This window comes from Falco punctatus (assembly GCF_963210335.1).
Source record: "Falco punctatus genome assembly, chromosome: 2".
Lineage (NCBI taxonomy): Eukaryota > Metazoa > Chordata > Aves > Falconiformes > Falconidae > Falco > Falco punctatus.
The window spans coordinates 80,481,240-80,506,807 of NC_137581.1; the positions used below are offsets into that span (position 1 = coordinate 80,481,240).

Sequence of the window (25,568 nt, forward strand, 5' to 3'; positions counted from 1 at the left end):
TTTTGCAACTGGAGTGATGAGAGAAAAGAGAACAGCATGTTCCATCATTTTCCAACAGATTACTCATGAGGAAGAAAATACTCTTTCATGTTGCTGAGAAATAATTGTGCTATTTCGAGAGTCGATTTAAAGCTATCCACAAAGAAGAACAAGAGGCATCGGGCATAATTTCTTGTTGTGATCTTTGACTGAACCTGTGACAGTCAATAGTGACAAACAGCCAGAGGAAGATGAAATTCCCAAACAATTATGAACTCCTATCTTGGCTGAGTCTTGATGTATTGTAGCACTTGGCAGCCAACACATACATCTTCTTTTACTCTGGCAGCCCTCCAAAGGGTTGATCTTTTTTTTGTCAATACCATACAATTGCACTCACTTGAAAACCCAGCTGTGAGGGTGGTGCTCTGTCAGGGCACCTGCAGCTTGGGCCAGTGTGCCACCACAGAGCTCTGTGTGGGGCTGTCTGTGGCATCCATAGCTCCACCGGGCTTTCTGAACACTGGAGGGGAAGCTGTAGCACAGGTGGGACACCAGTGCTGCCCTTGGCTTTGCAGCACGCTGTGGGGAAGGTGCGAGCTGGCCAGGCAGTTAGAGGACAGCATGGGAGGCGCAGGAGGACTGGGTGGCCAGTGCTGTGCGCGCAGGCAAACGTCCAGGCACTGGAAGCGTGCTTGAGCGAGGGCACAAGACAGGTGACGACGGCGGCCGGTGTGATTGCGGGACTGAGCGAAGGGTGTCCGTACGAGGGGGCCGCGGGTACCCCACGTGGGTTTTGTTGGAAGGGACATGGGGCCCAGCACGTGGGAGCACGTCCCAGGTGGCTGCGGTGGCCACCGTACGGGGCCCCCTGTGCCGGGGAGCGCTGGGCGACGTCGCGGCCGTGCCGCTGTGGGCGGGGGCCGCTCTCCCTGCACGATGGCGCCTGGGACACCAGCGCCGCCGAGTGCGGGAGGGGCGGCCGCTGGGGCGCGTGACGGCGCGGGCCGCGTGACGGCGACGCGGAGTAGGGCGGGGGGGGAGCGGAAGCGCGGCGGTACCTGCAGTGAGAGCGCCGCGGGGCGCCGCGCCCCCCGCCCTGCCCGCCGCGGCGGCCGCCCCCCGCTGAGCGCGGAGACGGCCATTAGGAGCCCGCGCCGATAGCCTGGCGGTCCCGGGGCGGCGGCGGGCCTGTGGGCGGGGTGTGTGTGTGTGCGACAGGAGAGGAGGGCGAGCGCGTGACGCCCTCCGCGCCCCGCCCCCCCGCTCCTGCTCCCGGCGCCGCCACCTCGGCCCGGCCCGGCGCGGGCGGGCGGCGCAGCCATGGAGCCGGAGCGCGAGTGCCGGGTGCTCTCCATCCAGAGCCACGTCGTCCGCGGCTACGTGGGCAACAAGGCGGCCACCTTCCCCCTGCAGGTACCTGGGCGGGTGCGGACGGGCCCTCCGCCGCCGTCCGCTCCGCTCCGCCGCCGCTGCTCCTCTGCGGGGCGGCGCGGGGAGCCGGGCAGGTGGTGTGACGGGGGCGCCGGGCGGGGGGGCCAGGTGAGAGGACGGCCGAGAGCCGGGCGCCCCTCCCGCCCTCCGAGGTGCGGAGCGTGGGGCTGGGGCGGGGGCAGCCGGGGGCAGTGGCCGTCCCGGGTCTCCGCGCTCCCCGGCGAGCCGCGGTCGGTGCGGCCGCGCTTCCCGCCGGCTCCGTACGGCAGGGCCCGCGGCTCCCGCTCACCTCATTGCATCTGCCCGCCGGCTCGAGGCTGTGGTACGGCGAGCGGGCTTGAAAAGGGCGGGGGGCTGGGGGCGCTGCTGGCGGGCTTGCTCGGCTGCATACTGCGGCGCTCTGCGGGCGCCCTGCCCGTGGCCGCGGCGTGCGCTCCGGCCGTGGCAGGGGGTTGGCACCGCCGCTGTCAGCGGGCGGCCGCAGCGCCGGTGTGGGTGGCCGCCGCTGGGGACGGGGCGCTGGGCTTGGTGGAGCGGTGGCCTTGTGCTGGTGCGGAGCGAAGCCCCCCACTAGCCCCCGTGGGTGGTGGAACTGGGTAACCCCGCGCTGCTCGGGCTCTGAGGACCGAGGGAAGCGGTACTAAGTACAAGGACCCTTTAATGACTGCGCACGGCCGGGCCGGAGCAGCTAGCGTGTGTGGGCTGGGGCTCGAGGGTATAACTGGACCTTGGCCCTCGTGGCTGGCGAGTGCTGACTTCAGAGCCGCTTGCTAAGGTCTAGCCGATGGTGCGAAAGGAGAACATCGGGGTGCGCTGGGGCGAGCCTTTGCACGTATTGCTGTTCTCTCTTGCGAAGTGTCTGTGTTGTGAGGGGCTAATTTGGGGCCTTACCATCGAGAGGGCTTTGTTCCTTGACACACGCGTGACTGTACGAAGCTCGCTGTCTAAGAATCTCTTTGCCGGAACGCAGTGTGTTGTGACATTGGTTATCTTGCTACATGCTTGACGAACGATGGTGTAATCTCGCTTGACTAGACACGAGAGATGGTACACTGATAAATGATGCCCTTGAGACCAGGCCTGCAACAAGCCAACATCACCCCCCCTTATCACCAGGCAATTATAATGTAACCAAATCTCTTGATAATTAGTTTATGGTAAAGGGCAATGTACATATGAAATCTATGTGCTGTGGAAAAATCTGTGTGTATGGAGACCTGTTCCTGAAAGGTTGTCACGATCTGCAGGCCAACTGTCCCTCCTTTCCTAACTGAATGATCTCTAAATTGTGGTCCCCCTGCCCCCACCTGCCCCAGCTGTTCTGTGGTAGCAGAAGGGCACACAGTGGTACTTAATTCCAGAATTCTCTTAAAACACTATTTTTATTCATACACATTTTAATTCCATGTCAAAGGTTCTGATTACTCTTCTGTAACTCAACCTTTCAGTGGCATATGAGGTCTCTGTATGGGGGTCTCGTATGACTTGGCAAATGGGTTCCTATAAGGTGTCTTTAGTTCCTTGTCTGTGACGCTATGCAATACTACTGTAGTTAAAAAGTCCTGTTGATGTTGTAGCTGGGTTCTGTTTAAGGAGGCTATCATACTCACACTGTAATGTTCTTCAGTGTATAGCATAACAAGAACTTGCTGGGGTAGGGGGGGGAAAAGATAGCTGGGGAACAACTGAACCCCTATCACTACAGGCTGGACTTGAAAAACCTATATGTAGGCAACCCTTAATGAAGCCGTGCTTTCTAGAAAGTTATTTAAACCCTGGTTTTGCTAGAACATCAGACGTAGCAAATTGCCACAAAGTGAAACTCTTTTTTTTTGTTTGTTTTTGTGAAACAAGGAAAGGATTTACAAACCTGAGACTCTTTGTTTTTTAAAAAATATAGATAAAAATGAAACCTGATGCTAGTCTTGAGGATGGGTGCAAATCTGGTGTGCTTATGTTATTTCCTGTTCTCTTTTATACTTTGGTCTTCTGAACCAAATTCTGAATGGTTAAATGAAGCTTCCTTCTGAGCTCATCAGTATGGAGCTTGCAAGGCAAGATGTATGTAGATATGTGTCTGTGTGCGTGTGTGCATGTGAGGTTTGATGGGCTGAAATCCAGACAGAACAGTTCAGGAATCTGCATTTGGACAGCAACATCCAAATAGAAAACCAGACGTGGTTTCATCTGCTGTTTTAGACTTCTGCAAAAACATCAGTTGTGTTTGAACAACTTGATCTTTTGTGGAAATCTATGACATTATTATTATTTACTAGCAATAGCCAGCGTATCAATGTGCACAGCAGAGAATTCTAATGTCTTTTTTTTTTTAACCAGATGGTTTTGCTTTGTCAGGCTTCCATTACACTGAAAGCTGAAGTATTTAAAAAGTAAGCGTGTGGAAGACTTTCTCTGCGAAGTATGTGGTAAACACTTTCTAGATAGCAAACACAGCAAACAAGAGCTAGGTCATATATTAGAGCAGTTATAATAATGGAAGTAATATAACTGAGTGAGAAATATTAGAACCCTTTACACCATTTCAGGTTAAAAGACATTAAAGTAGTTTGAGATTCTAGATTAACTGATAGGTCTTAGAGGAAACATGCACCTGGATTTCCCAGGTAGTAAAATGCTGGGAAGTGAACTTTCCTCAGCTGTGCTCTGGATTCTGCCTTGCCAAGGGTTTAAATAGTTTTTACTTGCATGGTTTTACTATCTCTTTGAAAGTTCTGAAGGTAGTTTTGAATTATTTTTAAAATACTCAGAAATTATTTCACAACCATGTAACCTGAGCAGCTTTTGATACCAGGCAATGGTTTAGAATTTTTCCAGCATTTAAGAGAGGAAGAGCAGTTGGTTGCACATTAATGTAGGGAGCTGCCACTGTCAGTCACATAAATGATTTTAAAACACCAAAGAATGTTTCTCCTACTTAACTAAGAGTTATCACAGTTTTTATGAGATAAGATAAAAATTTATGTTTTCACCATGGTATTCAACATTATGTCCATCGTATGCATTTTCTTTCTTAGAAGGACCTCTTTATTTGTTAATTTTAAATATAATTTTAACTTGCCTTTCCTGCCCCACCTTCTAGGTAGGCAGAATGTGACCATAAATAAAGGGTGCAGTACTGGGAAGCAGAGTTACAGTCCTCCTCAAACCACAGAGTGAATACACAAGGGCAAGCTCATTTCTGTTCTGCAGAGGTACTTAATTCTGATCATCAAGAAAATTTTGGTAGGCAGATGAATTTAAATCCATATACTACACCCACCATAGTATCAGCTCTTGTGAATGAGTATTTTGGTCTGTGTGTTCTGTTCTTTGGGCCTCCATAAGTTTCCAGGAAAGAGGTTTGAAAGTACAAGGGAGGGACAAGAGAGAGCCCCAACTGATTTCACCTGGCACTGGACATTAGCATTTGGTTGCCACTGGGCTAGATTATACTCCTGTCTGCAAGACAGGGACTGTTGATCTTTGTTTATGTCTAGATAAAAATGATATCCAGAGAGAGTTCTGTTCTTACCTTGTTTGATAATGCTAATGGAACATGATTATATTCTGTTGTTCTGTGGGTTGTGGGTTTTTTTTTTTGTCTCCCTAACACAGAATTTGATAAAATCTTGTCTCTGTTTTTACTGTTTAATTTGTGTCTTCTTTTTATATCTGTTTATCTTGAAGATGGAGCTAAAAGCGTGGATAAAAATACCATTAATTATTTGGGTCTGGAGATTGAAATTGTCTGTTCTGAATTGTAGGATACTATCATAAATAGCTTCTACAATACAGGACAAGATGGCCTATTGAAATGTGTTCAATGATTTTATTTCTTACCTCACCCCTCTGCCCTGCCACCTCTCCTCCCCACCCCCCCCACCCCTTACCCCTAGGTGACTGGAAATAGTTGTCTGTTCAGGTATTAAGGGCGGATCATTCTCATTCTTAGATTAGTCCTCGTTTATTCTTTCGCAAAATAAACAGGAAGCCTACTTTTTTATCTCCTTCATTGTGAAAAAGATGGGAAAACAATTTTGATCAGCACAGATGGTAATTTCTTTGATGTTTAAGGGTAGTTTTAAACTGCATTGTTTGGCCAAAGGTACAATTTGCTTTCATGTGCTGAGACCAAAACAGTATCAACCTATCTTTAATAATTATCTGCTGCCCTAACACAAAAGTTTGAGGCTTTTTTCTTTTTGTTTTGAAAAATGTAATCAAACCAATTAAGTATTTTACAGGAAGAGAAGTAGAAAAATAATACCTCTTATTTAAGCTGACTGCTTGCTCTGTTTCAAAACTTACTTCTGTTAATTATGTGAGTCAGAGGAAGGATGAATCAATCAAAAGTGTTTACAAAGTAACAGTAAGAAATGTGCCTACTGGGTAGCCCTTATTTTTGTTACAGATCAAAGGCTGACAAAGCCTAACCCTTAAAACAGAAAATAAATACAAAGATAAAAGAATGTATTTGTTCTTTGTAATATCCAAAGATTGTCCTAAAGTACATATCTGAATGAAGAATAGTGGCTCTTGATTCATAGTTCAAATGAAGCTTGCGGAAGCATGATTTTCCTCCTTGCCTGTGTTTTTGTTCTTGTGAGAAAGATAAACAGGGGACAGATGAATTTTAAAAAACCCAAAACTCATGACCCCTCTGGGAAGGTAAACAGCACTTTCTTGTTATGTGGATGCCAGTATATTTAGATGCAGAAGTTGCAGTGAATACCTTGTGCAAGAAGAGGCTGTGAAAGAGACTTATCCAAAAGGTCCTAGCAAGGTGGTTCTGCACCTGGCAGTTTGGATTTCTAGGGAAAGGCTTTACCAGAACTTTCCAGAAGCTGTTGTCCAGATTGATTCAGGAGCTTAGATGTACTGTGAGAACTTTTTCTGAGAAGATTGTAGGAGATGGACTTTCAACCTGTATGGTAATGTGAAAGGGGAGTGGGTCAGGACTGAGAGAACAAGAAAGTGGAGTATTTCTCAAAAGACACGCACAAACACACAAAGTGTGTGTGTGTCACTCTTTCAGCTTTTAACACTGCATCAAGACAGACTATACTGAGACAAAAAACTGGGAAAAATACAGGGGTCTTACTTTTACTTTAGCAGTACTAGTTTGCATATATGTAGAACGCTAAAGTAAGAGATCTCAAATTTCTTCATAATTTCTTTTACAGAAATCTGTTCAACAACTAAAGCAAAAGTAATGCAAAATAATCAATTTGAAAAGCTAGAGTGATTTCAACCTGCCTAAAAGAAGTCCAGCTGGGACTGCTGATGTGCAGTGGTCCCTAAATAGCAGGACTGAGCAGAGTCTGTAATAGAGTGTGGGGCTGATTGAACCATCATCATCTGAGATCAATCTAAGTGTGTGACAGTAGTATCCATAAGTGTTCCTACAAGTCACTTAATTGTGGCAGCTTGTTAAATAAGCTTTTGTAATGAAAAGACAGAAAATGCAGTCATGAAAATACAGAAATGATGGAGATGTTCCCACAGGTTGGTTGTCTATTACAGTTGAAAAGCTGAAAAAAGGATTTTAAGATACACTGCAAAATAAATTTTAATGTATGGGGTCAGCTGACTACCAAGCATTTTAAAGTTTTAAAAAATGATGAATATTTAGTGGTCGGTTATTCTTGTTATTTGATAGTACATTGTGAAAATTTGAACTGTGCCAGATGTGTAGAATCCTTTAGGTTCAAAAAGACCTGTAAGATCACCAAGTCCAACCATTAACCTAGTACTGCCAAGTCCACCACTAAACCATGTCCCTAAGTGCCACATCTTTTAAATACCTCCAGGGATGGTGACCCAGCTGCTTCCCCCTCCTAGCAGCCTGTTCCAATGCTTGACCACCCTTTCAGTGAAGAAATTCTTCCCAGTATCCAAACTGAACCTCCCCCGGCACAACTTGAGGCCATTTCCTCTTGTCCTGTCACTTGTTACCTGGCAGAGGAGGCCAATGTGCAGCTGCCTGCAGCCTCCTGGCAGGGAGTTGGACGGAGCCAAAGGTCCCCCTGAGCCTCCTTCTCTCCAGGCTGAACAGCCCCAGTTCCCTCAGCTGCTCCTCATAACGCTTGGGCTCCAGACCCTTCACCGGCTCCATTGCCCTTCTCTGGACACGCTCCAGCACCTCCATGTCTGTCTCCGTTGTAGCAAGGGGCCCAAAACTGAACAGAGGGTTTGAGGTGCGGCCTCACGCGAGCCGAGTACAGGGGGACGATCCCTTCCCCGGCCACACTGTTTCTGGTACAAGCCAGGATGCTGTTGGCCTTCTTGGTCACCTTGGCACACTGCTGGCTCATGTTCAGCCGGCTGTTGATGAACACCCCCAGGTCCTTTCCCACCAGGCAGCTTCCCAGCCACTCTGCCCCCGCCTGTAGCGCTGCGTGGGGTTGGTGTGAGCCCAGTGCAGGACCTGGCGCTTCTCCTTGTTGAACCTCATGCAGTTGGCCTCGGCCCATCGGTCCGGCCTGTCCAGATCCCTCTGCAGAGCCTGCCTGCCCTCAAGCACATCCGCAGTCCTGACCAACTTGCTGTCACCTGCAAACTTACTGAGGGTGCACTCAATGTTCTTGTCCAGGGCGCCGATAAAGGTATGGAACGGGGCCGGCCCCAGTACTGAGCCGTGGGGAACACCACTTGGCTGCTAACTGGGTGTAACTCCATCCACCACCCCCCTGTGGGCTGGGCTGTCCAGGCAGCTTTTAACGCAGCGTAGAGTGCGCCTGTCCAAGCCATGAGCAGCCAGTTTCTCCAGGAGAACGCTGGGAGACAGTGTCAAAGGCTTTACTAAGGTCTAGGTCCAGAGCCTTTCCCTCATCCGCTAGGCAGGTCATCTTGTAGAAGCAGATCAGGTTTGTCAAGCAGGACCTGCCTTTCATAAACCCACGCTGGCTGGGCCTGATCACCTGGTTGTCCTGTATGTGCCATGTGATGGTGCTCAAGGTGGTCTGCTCTGTAACTGAGGTTAGACTGACAGGTCTGTGTTCCCTGGATCCTTCTTCTGGCCCTTCCTGTAGATGGGCATCACGTTGGTTAATCTCCAGTCTTCTGGGACCTCCCCAGTTAGCCAGGACTGCTGGTAAATGATGGAGAGCAGCTTGATGAGCTCCTCCATCAGCTCCCTCAGTGCCCTCGGGTGGATCTCATCCAGCCCCATAGATTTGTGTGTGTCTTAAGTGGAGCAGCAGGTCACTGATGGTTTCCTCCTGGACTGTTGGGACTTCATTCTGTTCCTCGTCCCTGTCTTCCAGCTCAGGGGTCTGAGTACCCGGAGGGCAAATGGTCTTGCTATCAAAGACTGAGGCAAAAGCATTTGGTACCTCAGCCTTTTCCTCAGCCTTTGTCAGTATGTTTCCCTCTGGATCCAATAAAGAATGGTGAATATCCTTAGTGCTCCTTTTGTTGCTAATGTATTTATAAAAACATTTAAAATTTTCTTTTATGGCAGCAGCCAGCCTGAGTTCTAACTGGGTTTTTTGTTCTAATTTTCTCCCTGCATAACCTCATGACATTCTCATAGTCCTCTTTAGTTGCCTGCTCCTTCTTCCAAAAGTGGTAAACTCTCTTTTTTTTTTCCCCTGAGTTCCAGCAAGAGGTCTTTGTTCAGCCAGGGCAATCATCTTCCCCGCCAGCTTGTCTTTTGGCACATAGGCTGATATTTGACATACCATATAATAGTTACACTGCAGTGTGTACTGTAGTAAAGAAATAGTAGGTTGGGGTTTTTTTTCCCTGCATAAATGTAATCTTTTTATCTAATGCAACACAGCAAAGTGGAACGGTAAAGGAGGATCACATTTGGCATCTACAAGTATGTGCAAATATTTGACATAGGAGCAAGCAGAACTGCCCCTCCCTGATTCACCTGCTTTCTTGGAAAAAAAAAAAAGAAAATTGTGTTGTCAAGAAATTGCAAATCCTATTAAAGGACTGGAAAACCTTTCCTAAAGGTGCATTTGCACTGTTTGTGTGAAGAGTATCATGTACTCAGAGACTCAGTAGCAAGTGCTCGCTTGCTTAAGGCATTTTTTTGATTAGGAAGTGGCCTTATGTTCTGTCTTTAAGTCTTAAATTTTATTTTTTTTAAATTCTTGCAGTCATCATGTCTTATTTCTGCTTGAAATGAAGCAGTTGAGAGAAGTTTTTTTTCTCCTGTATAAACAAACAAGGACAGATAACAGAGTCAATAGTGATCAGATTTCTGAAAAAAGAGCTTTACGTTAAAGTTAATTTCACATATATATGAGAATGTGCTGAAACGTATTAAAAGTTTAATTTGAAATAATAAAATTAATCTTTAATTGTATGTATGAGGACGGTACAAAGGTACACCTAAGAAAAATAGGTGACGCACAAAGCTACTGATACTTCTTAAAATCTCCCTTTTACTAAAGTGTTGTGTCTAGCTTTTCATTTTTTCTATTTATATCCAAAAATGATGGTCAGCTTTCCTTAAATAGCAGATTTGGTCATTTTAGATAAGGGGTACAGCATTATCCATGGCTGACTGAATGCGGGCCAGGCAGGTATTTTTAGCCTCTTCAGACTGAAAAGATGCAAGTGGAAGTTCCGCTTCAGTTGCTTGTGTTGTGTGGAAAACAGGCTTGAGCTGGTGAAGCAAGATTAATGTGAGGAGTGAGGCATCAGTCCTGGAACATAAAATGTCCATTCTTCTGAAATGTGTGTGATAGAGTATGCAGCTGTATAGTAATCTACGGGGGGTGTGTGTGTGTGTGTGTGTGTGTGTGTGACGACACCCCCCCCCAACCCGATGAGCATAATGTTTGAAACATAGCAAGAAGATCCATGTTGATAGATAATAGGTGCTCCAACAGAAGCCAGACTAGTTCATCATCTTGTGGCTTGGCAGCAATGGGGTAACCTGTGAAACAATATTAGTATGCTGAAATACCTGATGTTTTTCAAGCCTTTGTTCAGGACTCTTTATTTGTTGATGTAATTCATCTGTGACACCTCTGAGCTCCAGTTCCCTTAACATCTGGAGCGATTATCTATAGAGCAGGAGAGAGAACTGACCAAAACCTCTGATGTGATTAATTTTAAAAGAACAAAACAAAAGCCTGAAACTAACCCTCACTTCATCTTCTGTCATCCTATATAAATTTTAAGCATATGGACTTAAAGTTTGGGCTGAGGAGAATTTCTTTCGTAGTGATTTAGCTTTACGGAGTGCAAAGCACCTCTTGCCAGAGGGATGTGTGGGGTTGAGGAGGTGCTATGGAACACACTGGAAAGAGGTAAGTCTCTCCCCTGTGGCAGAGCAAAAGCTGGAGAGCCACTTTCTGATCTGTAGATGCAGTGGTTTCCAAAAGCATAAGTAAATGGTTTTCGTGGTCAGCACAACCTTTCCAGTCTGATCACAGCTATTCTCCTCCTCCCTGCTGTGTGGCTCAGTCATGTTTAACCTCTCAGAAGAGGATCTGTCTGGAAGTCTCAAGCAAGGAGAACACAGCTATCAATGACATTGATAAGTTGAAGAGAGGAATCCATTCAAGGATAGCGTTCATCAGATCATCATACTACAAACTGCCAAAGAAGTGAAATGCTGTCTGTCCCACATCATCTGAATAAGGCAATGTTTTTTCTCTTGCTTAACTTGGCAGGTTGCTGGCCAGTAAAGTCGAGTATATTTTCTTTCATACTCCCCTTAATGGTTCTCTGTTTATTTATTGTTAACACTAAATTATTTGTTTTCTTCCTGAATTTTATGGTGTTTGTTCATAGCTCCCATACACAGTAATTCTGTGCCCATCTTCTGGAAGAGTAAAGAAAAAGAAAATAAGTTATAATGGAAAAAAAAGTTGGTTAAATTCTCAAAATTTGATACTGTTTTTCCAGAATTATGTGCTGGAATTTATGGTGACGTATTTAGTAAAGTTTGGCCTAAATCTTATAAATTAAAACACATATGTATTTTTTATAAATCTATGTATCTTCATGTATTTTACAGCATTTATTTTGCGTGATGAGTACTACTGAACAAATTTAGGCTGAAGGAGATCTTTCCCCATCTGTCCAGCTCTTCACTGTGGTTACTCTTGCTTTTCTGGCAGAATACACCCCTGCTCTCAAGGAGTGGGCACCCCCTTACTTGTGGAAACCATCGGACTCTCTGAGCAGCTAACAGAAATGGAAAAAAATGTTTGAAACTGAGGCCAGCAGGTGTACTGTTTCCTGCAGTGCATTAATTATTTGTTCTTGCTGTTTGTGGACCAGCACAAGATACAACCTGTGTCACAGTTCATTCCTTTTGTAGTCAAGTATTGCCGGTAGCTTCATATTGGGAATGGTTGTTTCTGGTTTTAGTTAGTGGAAGTAACATTGTGCCTCTGCTCTTTCATAGAAACCAACCAAATATTGGCAACTTAGATGTTCATATTTGAGAGGTTTTCTATTGTCACCTATCCTCTAGGGTATAGTTTCATGATCTGCTGGTTTCAGTAGCAAAGCCAGCTTGAGAAACTCCTGCTCTTTCCTGACCCCCACCAACTGGTTCTTCCACCTGCACTGTTTTGCTTTCCACTTCAACTCTTCAAGGACATTTTGTGAGGCCATGTGGTAAACTGCTCTGAGAGGCCAGCCAGGTTATAAATAACTTGAAAAAGAGGTAAAAGAAGAAAATGTTTATCTTGTGAGTAGATTTCCTTATCCAGTTCCCTACATAGCCCCGCAGACAGCTCTTTTGGCATAACTGAGGGGCCAGAGCAGGAGTAAGCCCCAGGCATCTATACTTGGCATCATCCACTGAAGGAATTATTCCTCAAAGTATGCTCTTATCCGAGACATCTGCTTGCTTTGAAGGAATCAGTGAGACATTTAACTGTTCTCTAGAGGCTTCATTTTTCCCCTGTGGTGGCCTTGGTGTGGTTTTTACAGAACATGGCACCTCTTTCCTGTTCTGTTTTGATGAGTATCAGTTATCTTGCAGTTTAACATCTAAAGCTTTGGTAGGAGAGTGGAATTCATTCATGGTCTGCCCAAGAAGGCCAAATAAAGTGTATGTGCTGGATAAAACTTTTTCTTGTAGGATAACTCCACCTTATTATATGTAGATAATGTGTTTGCCATGCATTGCTAATGGACCGGAGGTTAGCGATCTAACTATCCACAACATGAACAGCAAGACTAAAAATAAAAATAAAAGAAATATCAGAGGAAAATAATGTATTGTGGGATTCCCTCATTCCCCCCATTTCATTCACTAAACTAAACAAGATATTAAGTCCATGCCTATTGGACCTATTGCTGCTGTGTATGTCTGCCTCTCCTAATCAGTGTTTGTAAACTTCCTTGTAGCACTGCATGCTTCCAGTTGGCAGGAGTTTGTAGTGACACGTATGGTGTTCTTGTCAAATTGCATCCAAGTGTAGAAAGAAGCAGCATGAAGATGATGAATCTCAAATTCGCAGTGAACCTGCAGACTTAATACTCTTCAAAAGAGACATAAACTGCAACTTTGCCATCTGAAATCAACATCTAAAGTTAGTTACCTAATGGTAATCTGAGTCTCAGGATTGGGGGAAGGAAATATATTTCTTGGGTGGAAGGTAGTCAGACACCCACAGCACCACCTTGTTCTCCTTTTTTTGTGTATCCTTTGGTGGGAAGAATTAAGGGGGAAGCAGAAGCCGATTTGTCCCTGTCTCTCATTTACCTTAGCCCTTATAAATCAGTGTCTTGAAGATCTGTCACTTAATCCTACCCCAGATGGCAGGAATGACCTCCTGCCCATAGGAAGGTTAATAGAGCAGCTATCCCACAGTTTTTTATAACTCTGGAGTCGGGTCAATCCTGAACTGATGTAACGCATGGAGTAACAGTGATTACCATGTGCCTCTTGCAGGCACAAGAGGCTGTTTGTTGAGTAGCCTATGAAAAAATGCTGATGATGTAGAACAACAAATTTCTTAGTGCTGAACAAAACAGCTTAGAGGGAATTTTGATAAAATCATCCATTTTACGCCATCTTACTGACTTATTATTGCACTGAATAGTTACCAATGCACACTGATCAGTCTCTCAGGATGGAAAGTAGAACTGAATGACCTGGTGGTATTTGCTCTGAAACGTTCCTCCATATCCAGGGCTTATTTGGAGGAACATCTTTAAGGTACTATTATCCTTACCTTTAATTCGGCCTGATTATGTTTCAGATATGTACTTGTGAGCCTTTTCAGAAAAACCAAGGAATAAACTACTTGAGAACAAATTCACTGCAGTCTCAGGCTGTTCTGGTCTTTTCTGTTTAGATAGTCTTGGTCTTACAGCTAGATCAGCCCATCTGCAAATTCTCAGTAAGTACCAACTTTGCCAGAACATTTGAACAAAAATTGCAGTCTGCTCTGGCAGAAGAGAGGCATTTTTCTGCTCCAGTCTTTAGTTAATGCCCCCTGTGGTGGCCAGTGCTGAAGTCTGCTTGTAAATCCTGAAAATTGGTGTGCAGTTGATCAGAGGTGAAAAGGCAGTGACACTCAAGAAATGGGCATTAGACTACCTGAGATGATCATCTTGTCTTGTTTCTGCTGTTGTAGGGCTAGTTGTTGTTGGGCCTGAGAACTTCTGGCCATAGAGGGACAATGAAGCATCAAATAAACGTGGCTGCAGCATATATAAAATATCGCAGACTCCTCCACACCTACTTTCCTCTCATGTATGTTCTTTTATAACTTTTGGAAAGCTAAGTTAGGAAGCAAAAAAACCCCAGTTTGAGATGCATGGAGTTTGACTTGAGAATACAAGAAGTTGAGGTGAAAGGTAGGTTCAGGTAGGGAAAGGCATGGTGGTTTCCATTTTTTCTGGAATTTTTTTTCTTAGTGTGAGGATGAACAGATCTAACCAAGCAGTTTGTTCGTATGTTCTTTATTTTGGGTTTTTTTGGCTGATTGTGTATTGTTTATATGTCTTCATATAGTATATTTTGTAGATTTTTTAAAAAAGATTATATAGTTATCTTGTTTTTAACAAGTATCAGGTACTATCCAAATACTATTATTTTGTCTGTTACAGTCTTTCCTGTGCTTCCTGTCTGTCTTTGTCACTGGTGAAATAACTTTTTTTTTCTCAAGGTCATCTGCTGTATTTTTCTATTGTCTGTTTTGTAATTGTCTATTTCTAACCTCAGTTTTTGAAGCGGCCCATTTGGTACCTGACTCCAGATTAACGAATCACCAACATTATCTCCAGCATCCCTGTTTCTAAGCTAGTTTATTTGCTCTTGTATTTTTACCCTGGCACAGTATCTCCAGTATCTTAATGATTTTTCTTTGCAGTGCCTTGCCAAACGCTGCACTAAAATACAGCTATATTGTATGTACAGAGTTCTCATTATCTGTTTGGTATGGTTTATTAAAAGCTCAGAAAGAGAAAAAAAGAGACTGGGTTAGTCAACAGCAATTTCAGTTCAGTTTATCAACCCACGCTAGCAATTATGCCTGCTTCACTAATTGCCAGGGCATGCTTTTTCTTTTTCCCAAGGTCCTTTTCTCAAACTGAATTTGTGTTCTAATTTTCTACATCTAGTACAATGTATGTTTTTTGGTTCAGTATCAAATGGAAGGAGACGCAAGTAAGTAAAGAGCTGGCACACAGTGAGAGGTACAAGCTGCAAAGGGGAAATCCTTTCTCCCCTTCCAAATTAGATTACAGAAGTTCAGCCTTTTTAAATGTTTCTGTTCCATGTCCAGAGGAATAAAGCGGAGCAGTGATGTTCACTGGAATTACAGTGGTGGCTGTGTCAAAGTTCCAAACTGTAGTACATAAACATCAGCACATATATGCAAACGACTTGTAATACAATGGAGCGTTTCATGGCCTTATATAGAGACTTTCTTATTGCAAAGTATCGCTGCCATTACTTAGCAAAAAAAAAAACCCAAAAAACTCAATTACCTTGTTTGACAGGGTAATTTTAACTGTGACATTAAAGTTAATTCTTCTAATGACTTTCAATGAAGCTTGGTTTTAAGATATGTATAAAAAACTTGGAAGGGATGGAATGATTTGGGTTTATGTGATATGGTGATTTTGTAGACAAATACAGGTATTACTGGCTAATTCAGTTTGTGGATTATACAGATGCTTTGCTAAAAATCAGCACTTCGGGGACTTACCACAAGACTTCTTGAAAATTCCTCACAAATTGTGTCTGTTTAAGTCTCTGTAACCCCCTTTGTTTATGTATGGCTTTATGCTGTAAAACTGCCTTTGATGCATCTGTCAGTGTTGCATTACTTCAAGAGTAATTTTCCTGTTGATGTAGGGCCTTACCATATGTGCGTCCTGTTAACAGCAATAAAGCCAGCTGTGATCTAAATGTGGACGAGGAGGGGTGTCCTCTGGAAGAAAATATGATCATATAGTGGGGTTCTTTAAGCCTTTGATAGGTTTTGTGTTGCTGTCACATACCCTCAGATAAAGGCCCTCTGAAGTTAACGAGATGTGCCTTGTGCAGACTTGAGCAGGCCAACTGTTTTGCTTTCAGTACATAAGTCCTGGTTCTGGTGGGCTACTTGTTGATGTTTTTGAGATGCTTTCCTTTCCCATGGGGCACCAGACAGGCTCTGTTATGTCTGTCTACTGTTAGCTTCTTTTTTTGGCCCAGATCCATTTATTCAAGGGCCTTATGCCAGCTCACCTTGTTGAATTTCCTTATGTTAACTGTATTTGTGGAGGCAGAGGAGTGAGATTGTAATTGGGCAATTATTAAGGATTTATTATAAAAATTCATAGTCATAGTTAAGATGTTTGTTGGGATAAACTTAATATATTCTTAAGCTTAATAAAAAACTGTGTGTGTGTACGTTTGTATTTTTTGTTTGAAATGTAGGATTTGCTCTTAAATATTAATTTGTTTTTTAAAATGCTGCTGTATGTATACTTTAAATGATATATTTCAAAGCATTTCCCTATTATATGGAAAGCTGGTCTGGCTCTTGAAATTGAGAATATTTTTTTTTTCCTTTCTGTAGAGCCCCTGGGCTTGTCATGTCCTTCCATTAATTTTTGAAAATTAAATACTATGTTCTGAGTATATTGGAAGGCTTCCATAAAAAGCATTAATTTATGGAGAAAAATAGAGGCAGTTTGTTGCTGTTGCAGCGGGTGGCATGGTCTGTGTTCTGAAAAACAAAGCACAAGACCACACATACAGTATGTAAAGTACAGTACCAGTACAGCAGAGATCGTGGCAGCACGCATATAGGGTACATATAATGCAGTATCACTGATTCTGTGCAGTGTAAGTTCCTTAAGCTCTTCTTTCCTAGCTGTATTCTTACTGTGTATGAGAGGAACAGGATGTTGGCTTTTTACATCAGAGTTCAAGTGATACTAGTTTAAGCTCAATGCTTTGCAGAGTTGATGGTCTCCTTTCTTTGTCATTGCTTACTGGTAATATGCTTCCCATATGAGCATAACACTTGTCCAGTTCACAGGGCTTTATGAAGGCTTATATTTTTAGTGCTTTTAGGAGGTGAATATTTGAAACAGTGTTTATTTTTTACAACTTCTGATACTGAAATCTGTAGTACTGGTGTGTTTAATATAGCAGGATGATAGACCATGTTCTCCAGATGCTTTCCTCCAACTTCTTTAAATGGCAGCACGGTGGTGAGAAAAGGTTTGGAAGTACAAAATGATCTGAAGGTCAGACTGTGATGACGTTGTGCTTTAGAACATCCATATCTTGATCAAGTGTGTGGCTAGCTGAGAAATCCTTCAGTAGCAAAATTTGTTTTCAGCAGGAGGATGAGTGCATACACTAAAAGGTTCAAAGGCAGTATACTCTTTAGAATTGGTTTAAAACAACACCCTAATATCTGTCATGGTTCCTTGCTTCTCAGGCTCTCCGCAAGGACATGTTTTCTCTGCAGAGACAATTGCTTTAAACTCTGGCAAGAGATATTAGTGGAATGTAATAGACAAGCCTGACCGCCTAAGTGAAAGCAGTGAGATCTGCCTGGGGTTTATGACTTGGTGAATCATTCCTAGGCATCACAATTTAGTCACCAAGTAGGAAAGCAGCTGAAATCAGTGGTTGTTTCTGAAAATATACCTGCATGTTGATCTTGCCAGGTAAAGGAAAATGCATCAGTAGCACAGTTGAGGTTACATCTCTAAATCCTTCATTTGGAATTCTGTGCATAATTCACACTGCTGCCTTATTAGACTCTATCTGGATGGTTTTGATTCACTTGTCTAGTGTGAGTTAACCATCTTTTCAGTATTCTTAATGTTTACTGTTACTTTGCTCTAACTCATCAGTCTGTTACCCTCCGTTGGCACAAAGGACATACCTGGCTTGGATGGTTCATCAGTTGAATATTAAATGAAACAGTCTGACTTTACTTACAAAGTGAGTATCTTGCTACAAAGCAGAAGAGTTAAGTGCAAGGAAGGTAAGTGTTGGAACACAGTGCTGCATTTATTTTGGGAGAACTAGAAGCAAGAAAGTCAAATCCTCCTTTCAAAAGTGGAGTCTTAAATGTTCTTTTTCCCTGGTTAGCAGAATCTTGTTCCTTCCTTCTTCTTAGCCAGTGCCCTTTTCTTGTCAAGCTGCATTTCCCTTGGAGATAAACTCAACTTGTAGAGATGTGAACAAGCAAATTATATAGTGAGATTTTCACCTGTGGCATATTTGTAGCTGAGATCTGGATGTGAAGCTCTAATTACGCATACAAGAAATGAGGTACCTTGTGTTCCCGATAAAAGGATCTATGTGAATGATTGTCTGAGCTTGATTTGCAACTTCAACCTCTGATACTTTCTCTGCGTTTATGGTTTACAAAGTTTGGTTTGTGGGCTCACTTGGAAAAATTTGTTTTGATGTGTTCTGCTACGGTAAAGCCCACATTTTCCAAAACTGAGAACTTTGAAGGAACCAGAGAGTTTGGATGGAGGTCTCAGCTTTGTTTCATGAAATATAGGTAGCAACCTGTGAAAGTGTGTCAGGGGACATGAATACTATGGAAGAATCATGTATGCAGTTTACAAAGTCTGTTTTTATACAATCTTTTTTTTTTTTATTATTCACACTGTTTGTTTTTTTTTTTTTTCTCTCTCTGCCTTTCACTCATTGTTCCAGATTTTTCCTCTAACTTGAGCTGCAGTACTGCTTTGTGGTTTTAGTTTCAAATCTTAAAATGAAATGCTACCAGAGGCGTAAACCCAGTGCCCAAAGAGGGAAGTATGTAGCGACCATTTTGCGGAATAGGGAGGTATTTTTAATTGAATTTCATTCTTGCAGAAGTAGGTCATTGTTCTCTGAGGTTGTCTAAATTAAGTGCAAACTAAAACAATCTAGTTAAATGGGTTTGCTGACCATTAACAGCAAAGGACTTACATGTTAGCTTTGCCAGTAAAGATAGTAAACATACCATACTACTGGTTTTTATCCTTGTAACCAGAACTTTAGGATAGGTAGCAGGTGATATTTTTGTGTGGTTTTACACATGGAGTTCTACTAACACTGAGCTTTTTGTATGTAGCAGTATCATCGAATGATGGAGTGACCCAGGCTGGAAGGGGCCTCAGGAGGTCCCCAGTCCAACCTTCTGCTCAAAGCCAGGTCAGCACCATGTTCAGCCTGCGTTGCTCAGGGCTTTGTCCTCCTGGGTTTCGAAAACCTCCAGGGACAGCAATTCCACAACATCTAAATATTTCTCTAAATATGTAAAATAAAGCCTTGGAAATTTTTGTGTTTTTTTTCTAGTGTTTAGTACCTAGGAAAGCAATAAAACACAGTTCAGGTAAGAAGTTAATGTAATTCAAGTGATGGATTTTCTTGCACGCTTAGGAGATTTGAGACACACACCACTGACCCCCCAAGCTCCCCCCCCCCCCCCCCCCCCCCAACCTGCATACAAGCAAGGAAAAAGGAGGACATCTTGAGTACTGTAATGAAGCTGGAAAAAGCTGCTTCCTAAACAAACTTAACAGTCAGGAAATTGGAACAGGTATTTGTTTGTTCAGCACTGGGCATGAGGGGGATAGATCCTCCTAGCTCGGCTCTGGTTCTCAAGTTACTTCTTTATATACATTTAGTTGCATCAATATTCAATATATTTCCTAGAACAGGCGGTGCTTATGCAAATTAGTTACATCTTGCATAACAGTCTCAATTGCTTATGCACAATCTCTTTTGGGTGGTTATCCTCAACCTCCTGGTGGTCGATAGGGATGAAGGCCATATGTCTTCCTCATCTGGAACTTTTCACTACTTCCTTGTGCATGCTGTCTACTCATTTTCATTGTTGTTAAACCACAAAACTGGTTAAGGCTGCTTCACACCCCGATGGCTGCTTCACATCCTGACAGCTGCTTTTCTTAAGCTCTCTGCTTGGCTGTTCTTAAAATGTTCTGTAACAAAATGTTGGTTTTTTTCTTTCCTTGTTATCAATAAAGTCTATGATACTTTTGGAAATTTAATTTTTTCCCTGCAGAAGCATAGTAAAGTTGCAAGACATATTTTAAACGGAAACAGAGTAAATGAGAATGTTTATTAATTTCTGAGGAAGAGCTAATCTTTGAAGTTAAGAGTTTTCTGTCTCAAGTGGTATTAATGATCAAATACCAAACAGGATTACAAGGTAAAAATGAGTACTTTTATTTGTCTCCAGACCATTGGTACATGATGTAGATTACACAAATATGAACATAAAGCTTAGAAATCATTAAAACTGAATTTGAGATGTTGAATTTGCTTCAAAATCTTCCTGTTAACTTCTGTTGCTACACTCAAAGTTTTCCGTAATGTGGAATAGTTCTTTCTTGTTTTACAATCCACACGCCGCCCTCCACCTTTTACATAACAGGCACACCTTAGACTGTCCTCTTGAAGGAAATGTATGTTTCTAATCTTTCATTTCTAACAATTTCAGGTATTATTTCTTTGCAATGAAGAAATAGCGTGTTTCAGTGTATGTATGATTGAAATGTTTTATGGAAGGGAAAGGATGACAGACTGTAAATTTTAAACAAACCTCTAATTCATTAACACAGTGGCAAAGTCCAAAAGGTTGTATTTTTAAAGGTGAACCGGAACTCAGGTTTAGCTATATTTATAACCTATATAACTCAAGACATCTTCTGTGTCTCTAGGTCTTTAGGTTGTTCTACTAGTAAAACAATTGGTATCACTTATAAAATTTGAATCTTGAAGGAGATCCATTTTCTGGCTTTTTATTTGTGGCTTGGTGGTTGGGTGTAAGTTTAAATTATTTGTGCTTTTAGGAAAACTAGGCTGTTGGTTCAGTTTTCCAAAAAGAACCAACACCTTTAGCGATTGTCCATGCATTATGAAGTTTCTTCCTTTCTTCTGTGTTGATTTTTCCCTTGAGCACTTGCTAGTTTGAAGATGAGCATTCTGATAAGTTCTGTAGACTAGGTGTCTGCACAGATGATGCACCTTCTTTTTGCAAGGCTGGGATAGCCCTTTCTGCATGGTGGGAAGAACTGGGTGATGTTTGTCCCTTTCCTTCAGTTATTTGTGATGAAGAGCTAAGTCCAGTTTGATCTCATGCATCCCATTGGAGTGTATGTGTTTCATGCTAGCTGTTTCTTCAAATGCATTCTGCTTCAGTGTATGTATTTTGATTTAATCTCCCAAATACTTTTCTGAAATGCATCATTCAGGTCTGCAAGCCATGCTTTCCAAATACAAAACTCTGTTTTTGATGTTTTGTGATTTATTTTTAGAAATGTAACAGTTCTGCTTCCTTTGCTTAAAGATTCACCCATTTTTCTCTGAGACTTCAGTCGCAGTAAATGTCACTATATGATGTGATATAGGCAACCTTAGTTTGGGTCTTAAGAACATTGTTTGATATGTGCTTAGAGTGGAGGCTGAGAGATTTAGTCTGAACTCAGTTCTCTTCTTCCTTTGAAGAGGGTTTATCATCCTTACCCAAACTGGCTGTGGGTTTAGGTTTGCACAGGATTTGCAGTTCTGTGGACAATTTATACTTATACAGAATGACAGCAGAGGGGAGAGCGTGGAAACCAGAAATTGTTCTCTACTGGAGGGCCTGGAAGGGACCAGATCATCCACAACAGGGGGTAATGGTAATGTAGATGATGTGTCTCCCTGGCAGCTGCAGCCCTGGACACTTGCACAGTATCTGCCATAATAATAATCTCAGTCCTCACACTAATAAAATCTGAAGGCTGTAGTTCTGACATAAGCAAAACTCAAGTGGGAGTGAGTTCCTCCAGTTTATTTACACAGAGGTGCAAGGAACACATCATGCGTACACACACAGAAAAAGGACAGTTTTAACACCCCAAATTGGGTCATTTTGCAAACGTAGCAGACTGATGTGCAAAGAAATTAAGGAGGCAAAGGGAAAATGGTGCATCAGGGAGTATGAGGTGAAGCTGTCATTATCTCAATAAAGGCATTTGCCACACAGGTGGACCTGGCAAAGTGCTACTTGTGGCTTCTGATGTATTTTTTAAGCAAAGCATAGAGACGGCTGTGGATTTCAGTGGACGATGATAAACCATTACTAGCTTGAATTTGTTCTCTGACTGAATGCCACAAAACTACTGTATAGATCTAACTGTATTTAACTGGCATATATATAACAGTACTTAACTTCAGAAACATGAAGAGGTTTGTTTCTGTATGTAGGAAAAATTGTCAGTAAAATCAGAGTGGACTGATTTTAGATCCATGAATTCAGATAAGTAATTGAAATGTGTTTCATATCAACAACCAAGAAACTTGATAGATATAACTGAGTTTAGTCCTGTTATAAATTTGTACTTTTAATTTTCCAAAGGAAAGGTTGATTTTTACTGGTTTATGACATTGGAAGAATTGTTGATATCCAAATAAGTGCATAATTTTGGGCGATACTCGATACTTTGTGTGCAAAATTTTTTTGTATGATTTATGTGTTTCAATACATTTGCTCTGATCTCAGTTTTCTAGGTCTGTACATACAAAAATCAAGTATTTCTAAGGAGGTAGTTAACTTTCACTTAAGATTTATTTGACATCTGGTTGGGGTAGAAATTTCTAGCTAAATCAATTAAACCTCAAAATTAGTGCTTTTAGTTAGCTTTGCCTAACAAATTAAAAATGAGTACATATTCAAAAATTTAATGAGGCATCTTTTGAATACAGCTCCCTTTGTAAGCAGGGAAAGTGTTCATCATTCAATGAATCAGAAACTGCTCCTGATATGTATGGTCTTCTAGATATGCAAGGATGATAGTTACTAGTACTGGTTTTTAATTCCTCATTGAAGGAGGAAGATAACATTTCCTTATCCAGTTTAAATGATCAGGTTGTTAAAATGAACTACACAAACTGAAATCAAGACGCAGTTTTCTCTGTAGCCATAGAAATGATTGCTGTCAAAAGCTGCTTCTAGCACTTCAATATACCCTGTTTTCAAGCCGTCTTCCAGTGACTACATTCCATGAGACTTTTTAATGCAGTTTGCTTGGTAGCAAACATGCACTGGCTTAATATGACTTCAGCTTTCTTTTTGATTATTTTAATACTTTATACTAAGCCTAGACCTTAACATCTGTTGGTCTTGTTTCAAAGGTAGTACTAATTAGGGAGTTTGACTGTACTTTGTTTAAATGACATTTAATGTCTTTTAATTACTCTGTTTTGCTTAAGAGTCTTTGTAAAAGGAAATTCCTTGGAGTAACTCTGGCTTAATTTGGGGGGTTGAATCAGAACTAGAGAATTTTGTAATTAGGTGTGTTATATGACAGTCATATGCACTTATTCAAAACGAAACTTTAGAGCAAATTAGAAACTATGACAGAGTAGACTAACGTCAGTAAATGGCTTTAAAGGCTTTTTAGCCTGTTTTGCACTGATAAGAAAAGTGAGAATATCGAGCTCCCTTGCGGACTCTTCCTCAGCTATTTGAAAGCTCTTTAACTCACTTTTTACCAAGCATACAGCTAAGCTAACCTGGCACCTAGCTGTCTCCAAGAACAATGGTCTTCCTTGTGTTTTCTCTTCTGCTGGTTGAAGCAGATTAATTGGCCAAAACAAACCAAAATCCCTAATCTTACAGAAAAGTTTGTTGAGAAGTCTAATGATAGCTTGTGCTGGTGGAGACAGTAAAGGAGGACTGCGCTTTCTGGTGACCATCAGTTGGTACAGTGCTTATCTGTGTTGTGGAGCAGCCCTCCCTACAAGCAGTTGTGTGTGCTTTTCTTCCCTAAAGTGCTAAGTGTAAAACCTGATTAGTTAGTAAATCATAGTAAGTGTGTTCTGTAGTGTTAAGTGTTAAATAGTTGGAGAGACGTGATCTAAGTATTGCACAGAAATGGATTAAATCTTCATTGTTGCCAAGATGTTTGAAGGAAAGAAGAACTTCTTAGGTCTGTTTATTGCAGGGAGGGGAATCAAATATGGGATGACAGTCTGGTTAGAGGCAGTATTCTGATTTATTTCTTTGAAGAGCCTGTGCAGGCATCAAGGTTAAGGTCATAACAGCATTGCCATGTTCTCACCCCTTTAATTCCTGGGTCTTTAAAATAAAATCTACCAAGGTGAAACAAGAAACTGGGGTAAGAGTAGAAGCTGAGGTTAATTTTAACTTCATCATGCTGAGACAAACCGCCGTTCTGTCTATGATTAATGTAAGATTACTTTGCTTTCTGGTTAGGACTAAACATAAATCTTTATTGTATATTGAAAGAAGAGACTTACTCTGTGAATACCGGTGTGGAATCTGAGCTGTGAAATGATAGAAATGCAGCACCTGCAGGCAGAAGAAACTACCTGTTGCAGCACATACCTCCATGTTGTAACAGCCCAGGGTTTGAAATAAGGGGCTTAACGCTTAATAGCTTTCATGTGCAAAAGTACATGCACAGGGAAAGCCTAATGTCTGGCACCATACACCCAGAGATTTTAATATATGTGAGGGGGATGCCTTTGTGATAAAAAGGGAGAGGCGTGCATCTCAGTGAAAAACGTGACTGGCAAAAGCTTCGTTTGTTCACTCTCCCCTTCTCTGCAAATTGCCTGAAAGTGGATCATAAACAGTGATGCATCATTACTATTATCTCCCGGTATGACTCACTGAGCCATACATAGAAGCTTGTCTTTTGAGGAGAATTCTTACTCAGAGCAAGTAGGATGTGGAAACAAATATTAAATGTCAGACTGTTATGTCACTGTTGCATTAGAATTTCTTTCATGGCAGATAAAAATGGGTTGAACAGCAATGCCTGTCTGTATTAAACAGGTATTGTCAGGTTAAAAATCCTCATTAGTTTTCTCCTGATTTAATGCTCTTATTTTCATAATATTATATCTTTTGGGGCCACAAGAATGCTTTTGTTGATCACTAGCTAATTCTTGGGTATTTCAATATTTAGATTGCTGGTAATGCAAGGGAGCAAGGTGGCTTTTGGAGCATGCTTTAGGCTTTTTTTTACTCTGTGTTTTTAAGAGCTCTCTCCCTTTGATTGACTGATCATGCCCTAAATTAATTCTCTGTGATTTCTTTCTATTCTCTTTTAGTTGTGAAGAAACTGCTTGTGACATCCAAGTATGGCTCATAACATTGATCCCTTTTAAGATTCTTCTGTCCTTCTTTTAGAAAGATTGGCTTTCTGGAATACTTACTGCATCCTCCCTCCACATTTTGCATTAATTTAGTACCTTGCTTTTCTTGACAAGAAAGACTAGCCAAGGCTTTCTTCAGTGTTTCTGCTGGACCAGCCTCTCCATCCTTATCCCCAGCTGAACTCTAGCCTGAGGATCCAGAACTCTGTTTTTCTGGTGCTGTTGCCAGTGTGACGTTTGTTCCATGTCTACCGCTGTAGTGAAGTACTGTGTTGTTTGTTTATATTGCATGTGTGTTGACTCAGCTTTCACTTCAAAACAATGCTCAAGATTTTTAAATATACACTGGGAAATCAGAATCCTTTCTTGTGTTTTGTGACATTAATAATGCATTAACAAAGCTGTGTTAGTAAAGGTATTCTTGTGTTCTGTTACAGGTTTTGGGATTTGAAGTTGATACAGTGAACTCTGTCCAGTTTTCAAACCACACAGGTAAAATTTTACACGTGTCTTCAGATACCACTCCACAGTCACTCAGTTCTACTCAACATGTGGCTCACCTCATCACATGACA

The 25,568-nt window shown here is 42.1% G+C and overlaps 1 protein-coding gene across 1 annotated transcript in view; it reads left to right on the forward strand.

Annotated features, from left to right (window-relative positions):
- The first annotated feature begins 890 nt into the window (after positions 1-890).
- Positions 891-25,568, forward strand: part of PDXK (pyridoxal kinase) — a 51,168-nt gene continuing 26,490 nt past the window's right edge. Inside the window, exons 1-2 of the mRNA XM_080376971.1 lie at positions 891-1,395; positions 25,432-25,486. Of these exons, the coding sequence (XP_080233097.1) occupies positions 1,303-1,395; positions 25,432-25,486 (148 nt within the window). The 5' untranslated portion in view covers positions 891-1,302. The remainder of the gene's footprint in view (positions 1,396-25,431; positions 25,487-25,568) is intronic.